Source organism: Hyla sarda, chromosome 1 (assembly GCF_029499605.1).
Source record: "Hyla sarda isolate aHylSar1 chromosome 1, aHylSar1.hap1, whole genome shotgun sequence".
Classification (NCBI taxonomy): domain Eukaryota; kingdom Metazoa; phylum Chordata; class Amphibia; order Anura; family Hylidae; genus Hyla; species Hyla sarda.
The window spans coordinates 318,729,313-318,746,306 of NC_079189.1; the positions used below are offsets into that span (position 1 = coordinate 318,729,313).

At 42.9% G+C, this 16,994-nt stretch overlaps 1 protein-coding gene across 19 annotated transcripts in view; it reads left to right on the forward strand.

The window, feature by feature from the left end:
• The window catches only part of SHOC1 (shortage in chiasmata 1), a 262,135-nt gene that overhangs the window by 46,049 nt on the left and 199,092 nt on the right, over window positions 1-16,994 (forward strand). For 8 of the 19 annotated variants that reach the window (XM_056518636.1, XM_056518635.1, XM_056518660.1 and 5 more), the window contains 2 exons: window positions 2,769-2,853; window positions 4,989-5,155. The exons of 4 other annotated variants lie outside the window; for them this stretch is intronic. In XM_056518636.1, coding sequence (XP_056374611.1) covers window positions 2,769-2,853; window positions 4,989-5,155 — 252 coding nt within the window. The remainder of the gene's footprint in view (window positions 1-2,768; window positions 2,854-4,988; window positions 5,156-16,994) is intronic. 7 more of the 19 variants (XM_056518673.1, XM_056518683.1, XM_056518691.1 and 4 more) reach the window with 2 other exon arrangements.

Consider the following 16,994-nt stretch of genomic DNA (forward strand, 5'->3'; position numbering starts at 1 on the left):
TTGGGTCAACTGCAGACCCAAAACTACAACGTGCATGCTGCTCCAAGCTTGCTGGGTGCCGCATCACTTTTTCAACCAATCTGGTGCAAAAAAAAATTCTATTTGGAATATTCCCCCCCCCCCCCCCCCCCTCTGTGCCCCCATCTTATAGTAAAAGCGTTCTTCTGTTTGCCAAGTAAAGAAAAACATGAGTTTTACCATTCAACTTACAATTTTTTTTCAAATCCACATCAAATGCCTCCCCATAAACACCAGCAAACATACACACAAGTGGGAGGTCTAGTCAGGGCTGGTGCATGGATTTTTGACACTCTAGGCAAAACCTAATTTTGACAACCCTTTGGCTCCGCCCATTGAACCCCTTGGCAAATATAAGATCAGGGGTAGAATTAGTCCCGTAAGTATCATGGTTAATTCTAGACTTGTCCTCCTCCCTACAATTATAACTATTCTGCACCTAATGTGGGGGAACTATATTGCACCTAATGTGGGGGAACTGTACTGCACCTAATGTGGGGGAACTATATTGCACCTAATGTGGGGGAACTATATTGCACCTAATGTGGGGGAACTGTACTGCACCTAATGTGGGGAACTATATTGCACCTAATGTGGGGGAACTATATTGCACCTAATGTGGGGGAACTGTACTGCACCTAATGTGGGGGAACTGTACTGCACCTAATGTGGAGGAACTGTGCTACTAACCTAATGTGGGGGAACTATACTACTAACCTAATGTGGGGAACTATACTACCACCTAATGTGGGGGAACTATACTGCCAACCTAATGTGGGGGAACTGTACTACTAACCTAATGTGGGGGAACTATACTGCCAACCTAATGTGGGGGAAATATATTTCCATCCTAATGTGGGAGATTTATACTGCCAACCTAATGTGGGGGAACTATGCTGCCAACCTAATGTGGGGGAACTATACAAAAATATAAAATTGTACTATTCTGATCCCTATAGCACTTTTCTTTTTCTGTATATGGGGATGTATGAGGGTCATTTTTAGCGCTGTGATTTGTAGTTTTTATCGGTACCATTTTTTTTTTTTTGCTTTTTAGATATTTTTTATGATATTTGAAGTGACCAAAAATGTGCTAATCTGATTAGTGCACTATTACAACTTTTGGGACCCCACTTCTGATTTTGCCCAGGGCCATGCTAAGCCTAAAACCGGCCCTGGATCCAATCCTCCTACACTATGCAAGCAAGAGTGTGTGTGTATATGTATGTATATATATATATATATATATATATATATATATATATATATATATACAATATATATATACATAAACACACACACACACGCGTGCGCGGAGTGAGTTTGTGCTTTAGGGTGCACACCCTAATGCAGTAGGCTGCGCACGCCTATGAGATCAAGCCTACTATGCCATCTGTAGCTGATGTGGTGGACGAACTGAAAGTCTTTCTGGGCACTGAGAGATACAGAGGGGGAGATTTATCAAAATCCATGCAGAGGAAAAGTTGCTGAGTCACCCACAGAAACCAATCATATTGCTTCTTTCATTTTTCACAGGCCTTTAAAAAAATGAATGAAGCAATCTGATTAATTGCTATGGGCAACTCAGCAACTTTCCCTCTGGACAGGTTTTGATAAATCTCCACCAGAGAACGGAATGGGAAGAAGTTCTTCGCTAAGTGCCGCACTTTCTTGATCACTCATTATACCATGCTGCAAATCAACACCTATGACTTGCCATTTCGGAATACTGAATGGTATATCCTGGAGGCTCTTAGCAACACGTTAGTCCCACTATGTCTCCAGGATGATACAGTATTGGTTGACTTGTTTCGGGCAGCAGCCATGTGATGGGATGTGTTCTGTGCTCTGCCTCTCACCTGGCATTCTGTACTCTCTACCTTCCTGTGTCTCTCTTTCCTCTTTTTTTGTGCTTTCAAGTGTGCATGGATGAGAGGGGGGGGGGGGGGGTTGTCATGGTCCTTTGCTATTAATGCTAACATGTTGTTCTTTATTCATTGGTTTGTGGCAACATGGGTACTGTGTTACCTACACACACCTTGTACTTTGCTGATATTGCCAAGATATTATGTTTGTTATTCAAATTTTTTTTTAAATCAATAAATAAAGGTTAAAAAAAGAAGAAAAAAAAAAGAAAGAGAGAGAGAGAGATATGTCAGGTGTTTGGCAAATTATGCTGTAACAGGCACAAAGGGGAATTATTACTTTGTAGTGGGCACAAAGGGATCATTATTACAGTGTGGAAAATTAGGAGGAAAATTATTACTGTGTTGAGGCCTAAAAGGGGCACTGAGGAGATCACTGATTTAGTATGTGCGAGCACTACTACTGTATGTAGTATGCATTGCAAACTGCGAATTATCATGAGCAGAAATCCGTTCTGTATGCTTTTATCACATTTGTCAGGTTGCAGCCACTTGCGTTTTTGCAATGCAACCCCATTCACTCAGATTAGCTACGGTGCTTCACAATTTAGGGATCTGAACACAGCAATATTTTACCTCACGGCCAATGGGCTCCACTTTTAGTTTTGCTCAGGGCCATACTTAGTCTGAAATCAGCCCTGCTGATTGGAGTACAAAAATGGCAGACTTAAGGGAGTCTATTACTTTACCTCCACTACACACGTCTTGGTTTGGAAACTTATATCAACTGTGTTCTACTGGATTTGGAAATCCATTGTTAGTACTATTTATATTCTACAATTGCACATAGAAATATTAGTGCATTTTTCTTATTTTTAAATACAGCTGTTCCAATCTGCAAAGTAGATGAAGAGGAATCTGTAGCAGAAGTATGCAAAAGATTTGTTTCCTTCACTGACTTTCTGGAAAAGTAGGTGATTGCACATTTATATAGCATCCATTCATTGTGATTAATTTAAGTAGTGGCGCATGGGTGTGGGTCAGGGAAACAGTATGTCCCCCTACCCCCCCCCCCGACACTCTGCAAATTTTTATTTTGCAATTTTTTTTTTGTTTTGTTTTTGTTTTTAACTATCCCTATTCCACTTCTCCCTGTGAAGCCCACCTTCTCTTTTTTGCATTTGGTGAACGGGTGACCCTGTTTCTAGCGCTTCTTCAGGAGATATTCACCTTGTTCTTAGCATGATATTTTCTTCTCAACTGCACTGGAGGTGGGCTGTATGTGCAATGCTTTCTCCTGCTCGCTCTGGCAATAATCCGCCCCTTCAGCCAACAACTCCACCTTTATGGACCTGCTAAGGACGAGTGATGAAAATTTATAGAGAAGAAGGAGTTATCTGTTGAAGGAGGCAGAGTTATTGGCCATAGTGGGCAGGAGAAAGCATTACACATACAGCAGCAGCCCATTTCCAGTGTAGTTAAAAAATATTCATGCTAGCGACAAGATTAATATCTCCTAAATGGCTGTACCAATTTCTACCTGGTAAGTGTTAGTAACAGGGTCACCTGCACTTTATATTAGCCCAGGTGAACCTGCTGTCAGTCTCCCTATAATACTCGAAACACACCATATTGAACAATGGTGTACTTAATACCCAAAACACATCACTTTTTATGCACCTGTCCTGATGTATGCCTATGTGACTGAATACACAAACCTATAAGTGCGCTCCATAAAAAATAATCATAGACCATTATAAATACAAAATTAATCTTTATTACACACCTGTACAAAAATACCTAGGACAAAGGATACCCCTGAACCCCCTTAAAAGGGTTCTCCGGTGCTTAAACATCTTATCCTGCCTTAAGATGCCTGATCGCGAGAGTCCCGCCGCTGGGGACCCCCGTGATCTTGCACGCGGCACCCTGTTTGTAATCAGTCCCGGAGCGTGTTCGCTCCGGGTCTGATTACGGGCAACTACAGGGCGTGCGGCGTGTGACATCACGCCTGCGCCGGCATGTGACGTCACGCTCCGCCCCTCAATGCAAGCCTACGGGAGGGGGCGTGATAGCTATCACGCCCCCTCCCGTAGGCTTGCATTGAGGGGCGGAGCGTGACGTCACACGCCTGCGCAGGCGTGACGTCACACGCCGCCCGCCCTGTAGTCGCCGGTAATCAGTCCTGGAGCGAACACGCTCCGGGGACTGATTACAAACGGGGTGCCACGTGCATGATCCCGGGGGTCCCCAGCGGTGGGACTCCCGCGAACAGACATCTTATCCCCTATCCTTTCGATAAGATGTTTAAGCTCCGGAGAACCCCTTTAATGCTGGTTTAATGTGCCACCCCAGATAGCCCCCCTCCCTGCCATTGAATATTAGTATAAATAGTATCTATGAAGATCCATAAATATCATTACATATCCTTGTAGGGTAAAACTAGTTGTACTACAATGTCTATACACTGTCTGTTTAAGCTACCTTTGCTTTTTGATCTTACAGTAGAGGATACATTACAAAGACATAAACTAAAGTAATATATTTGGGACAGGATGAAAGTAATAATGCAAAAGCCAATAAGTTATTTTGTTCTAACACAGACAAATCTCATGGGCTGAACTATTATGTCTATCTTTGCTGCATATCAGTTCACTAGAAAGCAATAATGTTAGTTTATTAAGAGGATTAACTATGTAGTATGCAAGCTATCACTTAATCATGGGGGGGGGGGGGGGATAAACTTTTGCATTACTGTTGATTTTTATGTTCGGAAACTGCCTATGTTTACAAATGTCTATATATATCTTGTTAATCCTCATTAAAGCCTTTCTTTAATTAGTTATGTAATATTGGGCAGGATGAAGTAAAATGCAAGTGCATTTAAATGAACCGATATAAGTGGAGGTGCCAAAACTGCTTGCAGCTGTTATAATGTATACATCATTGTTGTTATACAAACAAATAAATATAAATATAAATAGTTATACTAAAAAATTAAAAGAAAGCTAAACTGTTAATTGGCCCAGAATAGCTAACAGGCTGCATATTTAAGCCTTTTCAATGCCTTTTACAATTAAAACTTTGCATTTTTTTTTTAATTAGGCAATATACGTTAAATAAGGAAAAATCTTTGGACATTGTTCCAAGTTCAAATCCTTGCTCTCAGATAGACTTAGAGGAAGTGTATTCTGGGCCTGAACTTTATGTACCCGAGGATAAGCACAATTATGAAGAAAGTTGGAAGACTATTTTGTCAAATACCTTAGAAGGTAATATAGAAACCATGTGGATTCATCTAGTAACAAGAGTTATCGCTACGGTCTTAAAAGATCAGCAAAAGTCACACAGCATATGTTTCCCTCACAAAAAAATATATACAGTATCTCACATAAGTGAGTCCACCCCTCACATTTTTGTAAATATTTTATTATACTTTCATGTGACAACACTGAAGAAATGACACTATGCTACAATGTAAAGTAGAGAGTGCAAAGCCTGTTTAACAGTGCTTAATGTTGTGTCCCCTCAAAATAAGGCAATTCACAGTCATAAATGTCTAAACCTTGGCAACAAAAGTAAGTACACCCCTAAATGGAAATGTCTAAATTTGGCCCAGTTTTCCGGAGGAAACTTTATTTATTTATTTATTTTTTTTATTCAACTGGTGCCAGCAAGTTAAACAGTTTTGTAAATTACTTCTATTAACCCCTTAAAAGGGGTATTCCAGGCCAAAACTTTTTTTATATATCAACTGGCTCCGGAAAGTTAAACAGATTTGTAAATTACTTCTATTAAAAAATCTTAATCCTTCCAATAGTTATTAGCTTCTGAAGTTGAGTTGTTGTTTTCTGTCTAACTGCTCTCTGATGACTCACGTCCCGGGAGCTGTGCAGTTCCTATGGGGATATTCTCCCATCATGCACAGCTCCCGGGACGTGACATCATCATTGAGCAGTTAGACAGAAAACTTCAGAAGCTTATAGCTACTGGAAGGATTAAGATTTTTTAATAGAAGTAATTTACAAATCTGTTTAACTTTCCGGAGCCAGTTGATATCTATATATCTATATATATATATATATATATATATATATATATATATATATATATATATATATATTTATTTAAAGGTTTTGCCTGGAATACCCCTTTAACCTCTTAAGAACCCAGCCATTTTACACCTTAGGACCCGGCCATTTTTTGAACATCTGACCACTGTCACTTTAAACATTAATAACTCTGGAATGCTTTTAGTTATCATTCTGATTCCGAGATTGTTTTTTCGTGACATATTCTACTTTAACATAGTGGTAAAATGTTTTGGTAACTTGCATCCTTTCTTGGTGAAAAATCCCAAAATTTTATGAGAAATTTGAAAATTTAGCATTTTTCTAACTTTGAAGCTCTCTGCTTGTAAGGAAAATGGATATTCAAAATATTTTTTTTTATTCACATATACAATATGTCTACTTTATGTTTGCATCATAAAATTGACAAGTGTTTACTTTTGGAAGACACCAGAGGGCTTCAAAGTTCAGCAGCAATTTTCCAATTTTTCACAAAATTTCCAAACTCACTATTTTTCAGGGACCAGTTCAGGTTTGAAGTGGATTTGAAGGGTCTTCATCTAAGAAATACCCCACAAATGACCCCATTATAAAAACTGCACCCCCCAAAGTATACAAAATGATATTCGGTCAGCCTTTTAACCCTTTAGGTATTTCACAGGAATAGCAGGAAAGTGAAGGAGAAAATTCACAATCTTCATTTTTTACACTCGCATGTTCTTGTAGACCCAATTTTTGAATTTTCATAAGGGGTAAAAGGAGAAAATCTATACTTATATTTGTAGCCAAATTTCTCTTGAGTAAGCAGATACCACATATGTCTATGTTAAGTGTTCGGCGGGCGCAGTAGAGGGCTCAGAAGCAAAGGAGCGACAAGGGAATTTTGGGGGGCATGTTGCATTTAGGAAGCCCCTATGGTGCCAGAACAGCAAAAAAATAACACATGCCATGCCATTTTGGAAACAAGACCCCTTGAGGAACGTAACAAGGAATTAAGTGAGCCTTAATACCGCACATGTGTTTCACGACTTTTGCATATGTAAAAAAATAAAATAAAATGTCACTAAAATGTGTGTTTCCCCCCCAAATTTCACATTTTTGCAAGGGTTAATAGCAGATAATACCCCCCAAAATTTGTAACCCCATCTCTTCTGAGTATGGAGGTACCCCATAAGTTGACCAGAAGTGCACTACGGGCGAACTACAATGCTCAGAAGAGAAGGAGTCATATTTGGCTTTTTTAGAGCAAATTTTGCTCGGGGGCGTGTCGCATTTAGGAAGCCCCTATGGTGCCAGGAGTACAAAAAAAAACCCACATGGCATACCATTTTGGAAACTAGACCCCTTGAGGAACGTAACAAGGAATAAAGTGAGCCTTAATACCCCACAGGGGTTTCCCGACTTTTGCATACGTAAAAAAAAAAAAATCACTAAAATGTGTGTTTCCCCCCAAATTTCACATTTTTGCAAGGGTTAATAGCAAAAAATACCCCCGAAAATTTGAAACCCCACCTCTTCTGAGTATGGAGGTACCCCATAAGTTGACCTGAAGTGCACTACGGGCGAACTACAATGCTCAGAAGAGAAGGAGTCATATTTGGCTTTTTGAGAGCAAATTTTGCTCGGGGGGCATGTCGCATTTAGGAAGCCCCTATGGTGCCAGGACAGCAAAATAACCCCCACATGGCATACCATTTTGGAAACTAGACCCCTTGAGGAACATAACAAGGGGTACAGTGAGCATTTACCCACACTGGTGTCTGTCAGATCTTTGGAACAGTCGGCTGTACGAAATTTTTAATTTGCACAGCCCACTGTTCCAAAGATCTGTCAGACACCAGTGGGGTGTAAATTCTCACTGCACCCCTCATTACATTCCGTGAGGATGTAGTTTCCGCAATGGGGTACATGTGTTTTTTTTTTTTTTTTTTTTTTGCGTTTGTCAAAACCGCTGTAACAATCAGCCACCCCTGTGCAAATCACCTCAAATGTACATGGTGCACTCTCCCTTCTGGGCCTTGTTGTGCGCCCCCAGAGCACTTTGCGCCCACATATGGGGTAGTCGGGAGAAATTGCGTTACAAATTTTGGGGGGCTTTTTTCCCTTTTACCTCTTGTCAAAATGAAAAGTATAGGGCAACACCAGCATGTTAGTGTAAACAATTTATTCTTATTCTTATACACTAACTTCACCTTTTCATAAGGGGTGAAAGGAGAAAAAGACCCCCAAAATATGTTAGGCAATTTCTCCCGAGTACGGCGATACCCCATATGTGGCCCTAAACTCTTGCCTTTAAATACGACAGGGCTCCAAAGGGAGAGCGCCATGTGCATTTGAGGCCTGAATTAGGGATTTGCATAGGGGTGGACATAGGGGTATTCTACGCCAGTGATTCCCAAACAGGGTGCCTCCAGCTGTTGCAAAACTCCCAGCATGCTTGGACAGGCTGTCCAGCAATACTGGGAGTTGTTGTTTTGCAACAGCTGGAGGCTCCATTTTGGAAACAGTGGCGTACCAGACGTTTTTCATTTTTATTGGGGAGGGGGGCTGTGTAGGGGTATGTGTATATGTAGTGTTTTTTACTTTTTATTTTGTGTTAGTGTAGTGTAGTGTTTTTAGGGTACAGTCACATGGGCGGGCGGTTACAGCGAGTTTCCCGCTGCGAGTTTGAGCTGCCGCACAAAATTTGCTGCATCGCAAACTTGCAGCCTGATACTCACTGTAAGCCCCTGCCCATGTGAATGTACCCTGTACATTCACAGGGGGGGGACCTCCAGCTGTTGCAAAACTACAACTCCCAGCATGCACAGTCTATCAGTGCATGCTGGTAGTTATAGTTTTGCAACAGCTGGAGGCACATGGGTTGGGAAACGCTGAGTTAGGAAACAGACAATGTTTCCCAACCAGTGTGCCTCCAGTTGTTGCAAAACCACTACTCCCAAACATTCTCAGGCATGCTGGAAGTAGTAGTTCGGCAACATCTTTAGAGCCAGATGTTGCCGAACTACAACTCCCAGCATGCTTGGAGTTGTAGTTTTGCAACACCTGGAGGACTACAGTTTGCAGACCACTAATACAGTGGTTCCCAATCTGTGCCCTTCCAGATGTTGCAAAACTACAACTCCCAGTATGCCCTTACTGTCCAGGCATGCTGGGAGTTGTAGTTCTGCAACATCTGAAGGGCCAGATGTTACAGAACTACAACTCCCAGCATGCCTGGACAGTAAGGGCATGCTGAGGATGTGTAGTTTTGCAACATCTGGAAGGGCACAGTGGTCTCCAAACTGTGGACCTCCAGATGTTGCAAGACTGCAACTCCCAGCATGCCCAGACGCCAAGGGCTGTCTGGGCATGCTGGGAGTTGTAGTATACAGGGTCCCATTACAGCAATGCATGTCGCTTTACGGCGACGTGCATTGCTGTAAAGGGCACGACCGTGGCTGAAGATCCACTCACCTGTCGCCGCCGCCGTCTTCATCGCCGGGATCCGGGTCTTCAGGGACGAGGTAAGTACCGGGGCCGGGCCCCAACACTCCCCCGTCCCCTGCCGCGTCCTCCGGTCTTCCTCCCGTCCTCTCCGGACTTCCAGGGGCCGGGCAGGGCGGGAGGAAGTAACCGCCCCCCCAACCTGCGAATGGTCGGTTAACTAACCGACGGATCGCAGGGGATAGGAGGAGGTGGCAGGCTTGCCACCTCGCTCCTATACTTTAGCATGGTCATGGCTGTCTGTGACATCCGGGATCATGCAAAATTACCGGGCGGTCGGGTCCCAGAGACCCGATCAGCCCGGTATCACCACAGATCGCAAGGGCGATTTCCCTTGTGATTTGCGGCGATTGCCGACATGGGGAGCCTACATGGCCATATTTTTACTTATTGAAAAAATTAGAGGGCTTCAAAGTATAGCAGCAATTTTCAAAATTTTCATGAAAATTGCAAAATCTGAAGTGACAGATGTTACAGAACTACAACTCCCAACATGCCTGGGCAGTCTTGGCATGCTGAGAGGTGTAGTTTGGCAACATCAGGAGGGCTACTGTTTGGGCACCGCTGTAATAGTGGTCTCCAAACTGTGACCCTTCAGATGTTGCAAAAATCTAAATCCCAGCATGCCCAGATAACCTTTGGCTGTCTGGACATGCTGGGAGTTGCAGTTTGGCAACCACTAGAAGGGCAGCAGTAAATATTGCTTTACTGCCACCTTTCTTTATCCCCCCCCCACCGTCGCCTCCCTACCTGCGCCGCTGATCTCAGCTGTCTCCACCGATGATCGGCGGTCCCCACGGCATCTTGTCCTCGGGTACCGGCCGCCATCTTCTCCCCCCCCCCATCTTCAGCAGGCATCCCGACCGGCTAGCGGCGTGGACCGGAATTCCCACGGGCATATCCATACGCCCTCAGTCCTTAAGGACTTTAAAATGGGGGTGTATGGATACGCCCACCGTCCTTAAAAGGTTAAAAAATCTTAATCCTTCCAGTACTTATTAGCGGCTGAATACTACAGAGGAAATTCTTTTCTTTTTGGAACACAGAGCTCTCTGCTGAATCACGAGCACAGTGCTCTCTGCTGACATCTCCAGAGTAGGAGAAAATCCCCATAGCAAACATATGGTGCTCTGGTCAGTTCCTAAAATGGACAGAGATGTCAGCAGAGAGCACTGTTCTCGTGATGTCAGCAGAGAGCTCTGTGTTCCAAAAAGAAAATAATTTCCTCTGTAGTATTCAGCAGCTAATAAGTACTGGAAGGATTAAGATTTTTTAATAGAAGCAATTTACAAATCTGCTTAACTTTCTGGCACCAATTGATTTGAAGAAAAAAAAAATTTCCACCGGAGTACCCCTTTAACTTTGGTGTTATCACTCTCACGCTCTCCAATATTGATCACTAGGAGTTTAACCTCTTAAGCACCAAGGACGTGCCGGCACGTCCTGAGTCCTCTCCCGTTCTGTAACGCGGGGCCATAACGGGTTGGGCCCGGCCTAATAGTGCGCTGCACTGATCGTGGTGCCACACGCTATTAACCCTTTAGACACGGCGTTCAAAGTTGAACGCTGCATCTAAAGTGAAACTAAAATGTTGCCGGCTAGCTCAGGGGGCTGTTCGGGATGTCCGCAGCTAAATCGCGGCATCCCGAACAGCTGAGCACAGCAGGAGGGTCCCTTACCTTGCCTCCTGGTGTCCGATCGCCGAATGACTGCTCAGTGCCTGAGATCCAGGCATGAGCAGTCAAGCGGCAGAATCATCAATCAATGGTTTCCTATGAGAAACCATTGAACAATGTAAAAGATCAGTGTGTGCAGTGTTATAGGTCCCTATGGGAGCTATAACATTGCAAAAAAAAGTGGAAAAAAAAGTGAATAAAGATCATTTAACCCCTTCCCTAATAAAAGTTCACCCCCCTTTTCCCATAAAAAAAACTGTGTAAAAAAAATAAATAAATAAACATATGTGGTATCGCCGTGTGCAGAAATATCCGAATTATAAAAATATATTGTTAATTAAACTGCACGGTCAATGGCGTATGCACAAAAAAAATCCAAAGTCCAAGATAGCGTATTTTTGGTCACTTTTTATACTATAAAAAAAATGAATAAAAAGCGATCAAAAAGTCCGATCAATACAAAAATGGTACCGGTAAAATCTTCAGATCACGGCACACAAAATGAGCCCTCAAACCACCCCATACGCGAAAAAATTAAAAAGTTATAGGGGTCAGAAGATGAGAATTTTAAACGTATACATTTTCCTGCATGTAGTTATAATTTTTTTTTTTGAGGAACGAAAAAATCTAACCAATAAAAGTAGGGTATCATTTTAATCGTATGGACCTACAGAATAAAGAGAAGGTATTGTTTTTACCGAAAATTGTACGGTGTAGAAACAGAAGCCCCCAACATTTAAAAAATGGCGTTTTTTTTATTCAATTTTGTCTCACAATGAATTTTTTTTCCGTTTCACCGTAGATTTTTGGGTAAAATGACTGATGTTATTACAAAGTAGAATTGGTGGCGCAAAAAATAAGCCATCATATGGATTTTTAGGTGCACAATTGAAAGAGTTATGATTTTTTAAAGGTAAGGAGGTAAAAACGAAAGTGCAAAAATGGAAAAAAAACCTGGTCCTTAAGGGGTTAACATGGCACCTAATGGTAAAGAACTCTCTGAGGATCTCACAAAAAGAATTGTTGCTCTACAGTAAGATGGCCTAGGCCAGTGATGGCGAACCTTTTTGAGCCAGAGTGCCCAAACCGTAATGCACACCAACTTTTTTTCCCTCAAAGTGCCAGCACAGCAATTAAATCAGAATACTGCGGTTTACGTTTAGAAAAAACAACTCATACAGTTGCCATAACTAATTAACATCTTTTGTTTTAAAAGAACACAACAACAGAGTTCAATGATCCAAACTTTTTTTTTTTTTTAATTGATAGTTTATAGTCTCGCCACATTAGGTGCAGTCTATAGTCCCCCACTTTAGGTGCAGTCTAAGTCCCCCCACATTAGGTGCAGTCTAGCTCCCCCACATACATACAGCCTTTAGCCATATACAGTGTATGGCTGGAGGCTGCATGCCTGTGTACTGCCCCACTTCAGTGTTCAGACCACCACTCCTCCGGTCCGGGGTCACAATCTTCTACTATGGCCTACAGGCCATAGCAGTAGGTCCCGGGACAGGAGGAGTCGTGGTCTGAACACTGAAGATGACATACAAACAGGTAACTTACCATGCGTGCGCCCGCCTCCTCGCTGCTCCGCTCTGCTGTTGCTATGGGCGCACGCACGGGACGTCAGAGACGTCCCTGCGTGCACTACCTCCCGGCGGCCCCAGCGTTTTTAAAGTTAACGCGGGGCCGCAGAAAGGTAACCGGGGCATCCTTGTGTCCCGAAAAGATCTTTTGGGACATCCGGATGTCTCGAATGGGCTGATGGCGAACTATGGCCGCGTGCCCACAGAGAGTGCTCTGGGTGTCACCTGTGGCACACGTGCCATAGGTTTGCCATCACTGGCCTAGGCTATAAAATGCCAAGATATTGAAACTGAGCTGCATGCAGCACAGTGAGCAAAACCATACAGTGGTTTTACAGGACAGATTCCCCTAAGAACAGGCCTTGCCAAAGAAGTTGACTATATGTTCTCAGGATTATATCCAGATGTTGTCTTTGAGAAATAAACGTATAAGTGCTGCCTGCATTGCCGCAGAGGTTTAAGGGGTGGGGCTAGCCTGTCAGTGCTCAGACCACACAGCGAACCGAGGGAAGCCCCTTCTAAGGATGATGCCTGCAAACAGTTTGCTGAAGACAAGCAGGCTAAGCACATTAATTACTGGAATCATGTCCAGTGGTCAAATGAGACCATAATAAACGTATTTGGTTTAGATGGTGCCCAGCGGTGGCAACAAGGTGAGGAATACAAATACAAGTGTGTCATACCTACAGTTATGCTTGGTGGTGGGATTGTCACGCTTTAGGGCTACATGATTGCTGCTGGATCTGTGGAGCTACAGTTCAATGTCGGAATGTACTATGAAATACTGAAGCATGTCATGATCCCCTTCCTTTGAAAACTGGGACACAGGGTAGTTTTCTAACGTGATAACCACCCCAAATACACCTCCAAGATGTCCACTGCCTTGCTAAAGAAGCTGAGGGTAAAGGTGATTGACTGGGCTTCAGGGCAGTATTTCAACATAACCACCCCAAACACACCTCCAAGTGGACCACTGCCTTACTAATGAAGCTAAGGAAAAAGGTGGCCAAGCATGACTCCAGACCTAAACCCTATTGAGAATATGTAGGGCATGCTCAAACTGAAGATTTCTAACATTTACCAGCTCTGTGTTGTTGTCATAGAGGAGTGGAAGAGAACTTCAGTGACCTGTGAAGCTCTGGTGAACTCCATGCCCAAGATGCCTAAGGCAGTGCTGGAAAATAATGGTGGCCACACATTGACACTTTGGGCCCAATTTTTACTTTTTTTTACTTAGTGGTGTACTTACCTTTGTTGCCAAAGTTTAGACAATATTATGAGTGTAGAGTAACTTTAACACTGTTTTATACAGGCTGTGTACTCACTTCTTTACATTGTCATTTCTTCAGTGTCCTCACATAAAAATATATAATACTAATACCATAAAACTAACACCATAGAGTGATGAGATGATATAGTAGTAGATACCAGCTCTACATAGCCACTCTGCAGTGAATTGAACACAGTACAGTAAAATTTCAGGACTCACAAGTTGACATTTTCCATTTTTTCCTTGGGTGCATGGCTAGAAAATAATAATGCCTCCCTGTGCCCCAAATAATAACAGCCATAGCCTAAGTGAGGTTCATGAAGACATGGAAATTAAGAAAAAAAACTTCCAAAAATAAAAACCAAAAATGTGTTAGAGCATCATTAAACATGAAAAACAAAAAACATATCCTTCAGCTCAACCCTATATTGGTTGAACTATGAACTAGCAGAAAATTCAAACAATATACTACTCTGTTAGGTAGACAAAGTTGGCCCTGTTGTTGTTCTCAATAGGTGTCTTTATGAGAAACTTGGTTTAAACTAGGGATCGACCGATATCGTTTTTTTAGGGCCGATACCGATAATCGGTGCAGGTTAGGGCCGATAGCCGATAACTTATACCGATATTCCGGTATAAGTTATCGGCTATTTAACACCGCTGCAGATCATTGATTTAAAGCGGGAGCTTTAAATCAATGATCTGCAGTGGCTTTTGCGGGGCCATAGGCCGCCGCCGACACCACTCGCTTCTCTCCCCTACCTGTCAGGGTGGTCCGGGCCATCCTTCCTTCCTGTAGTGTCCGGGGGCATTACGGGTGGAGGGTGCACCGTTCCGGGCTGTCCTTCTTCTCCGGCGGTCATCTTCTCCACTCCGGGCAGGCTCCGGCCTAGTACGCTGCATAGACGCCGCTGCGCAGTGACGCCCGTGCGCAGCGACGCATCTGACGTCACGGCGTAGCGGCGTCTATGCAGCGTACTAGGCCGGAGCCTGCCCGGAGTGGAGAAGATGACCGCCGGAGAAGAAGGACAGCCCGGACCGGTTCACTCTTCACCCGGAACGCCCCCGGACACTACAGGAAGGATGGATGTCCCGGACCAGCCCCATTACGGGTAAGTTTAATTTTTTTATTGACTCTGAGGGTGGGGGAGGGGCCCGACCAGTATAGCGGTATGGGCAAAAATCCATACCGGTATACCGCCCAGCATCACGGTGGGGGGTGCGACGTGGTGCGGTGGGTCGAGGGGGGGGGGGGTTGGCGGTCGCAGTGCGGTGGGGGCGGTGCGGGGCATTATCGGCTTATCGGCAAAATCGTGATTATCGGCCGACAATATCGGCCATACCGATAATCGGTTGATCCCTAGTTTAAACCTGTTATGTGACTCTACAACATATAAAACTCTTGACAAACTTCTATAACACGAAGTGCACCTATAAATCCAGTTAAAACAACAAGTATAGCTGCCATCACAAAAGTCTATTTTTCATACATTTCTGAAAATGCATAAAGGTATACATCCTCCTTCTCTATGACCAATTGGCAAGCATCAAATCTCTACTAGAAAGACTGGGGGCATGGCTTAACCATCATCAGTTACAACCATTGTTAATCTGTGTTCTTGGCCATATACAAGACACCAATTCTTTCCTAGGAGCTTTGCACCAATTGACATGAGATTTGTCTTGCATGTGGATCCCATATACTACAACAGTGTTTTCCAACCAGGGTTGGCTGTCCGGGCATGCTGGAAGTTGTAGTTTTGCAACAGCTGGAGGCACCCTGGTTGGGAAACACTGTGCTATACACATGCATTCCACACAACAAGGCTCCCATAGTAGTCACTTTCCATACAAGAAATATGGTAACTATTATGCTTTTCCTTGTCAATATATTCTTGATGTTTAACATTTTTTGTTGAGGCGTATTTTCTTTTTGCTTTAATAAAAATTACTATTTACATGTGATGGGCTGCCTTATGGCGGGCAAGTTTTCCCTGCCTTTGGCAAATCTGTACATGGCCTACTGGGATTTGTTTTGTCTATATACGACCATTAACCGCTACCAACCCTTCATAGATTGGTATGCCAATTGGTCGCTGTATAGACACTCTTCCTAATTTGGCAGGGAAAGCCCAGTACACTGTCAAATTTTCATCCTTTACATTTGGGGGACCAAGTATTGATTCGTTTTAGATGTGACCATTATTGACCACACAGTTAATGGTACTATTCACTACTCTACTGTACCGCAATCACACTTCTGGTAACAATTGTTACATGTCCGTAGCTGTCATCTGGCTCATATTCTGTGTAATCTACCTATTGGTTAATTTGTGAAACCTAGGAAGACCTTTTCTAAATGTGTACTTACTCGTGCACAAAAGTTTGCCAACTCTTAACCCAGACAACAAAGACACTAGAAAAATGCTTGCATAAACGCTATACTTACCTTTTGAACCCCTTACCGTGTGCAATTTCAAACAATGTGAGACAGCATTTTTAAACATCTGCCTGTGTTATACAGTGACCATGTTGTTTATAAAATTCTCTATGGAAAAGTTAGATGTGTTGCTAAAAGAAAAACTGTGAACTGCAAAATTTACCTTTTTCCCAGTGAATTTTGCTGACAGCTGGTTACATATCATGGGCAATTAAAAAATATATTATTTATTGTAAATTCATTGCAAATGTTTTTTCAAAAGCACAAACAGTAAGATTAAAGATACCTAAAAATGTCAACTTAAAGATACATAGTGTGAATGCACCCTTACAAATGACATAGCTTAAACAGGATCAGATCTGTAAGGTAAACCAACCACAATATATGCAAAACACTCCACTAAAGGGAGAGGAAAAAAAAGGCAAAACATCCATTCACTGCTCAAGGGCACATAAACCCAGGGAGAGGGTATGCGACAACTTCATACAAAGCTACAGCCTAAGTCTGCAATACGTCATAACTCAGGCATTTTTAAATATAATCGCCCTGGATGCAGCATGTGAAAACTCATGGTTAGCTCATC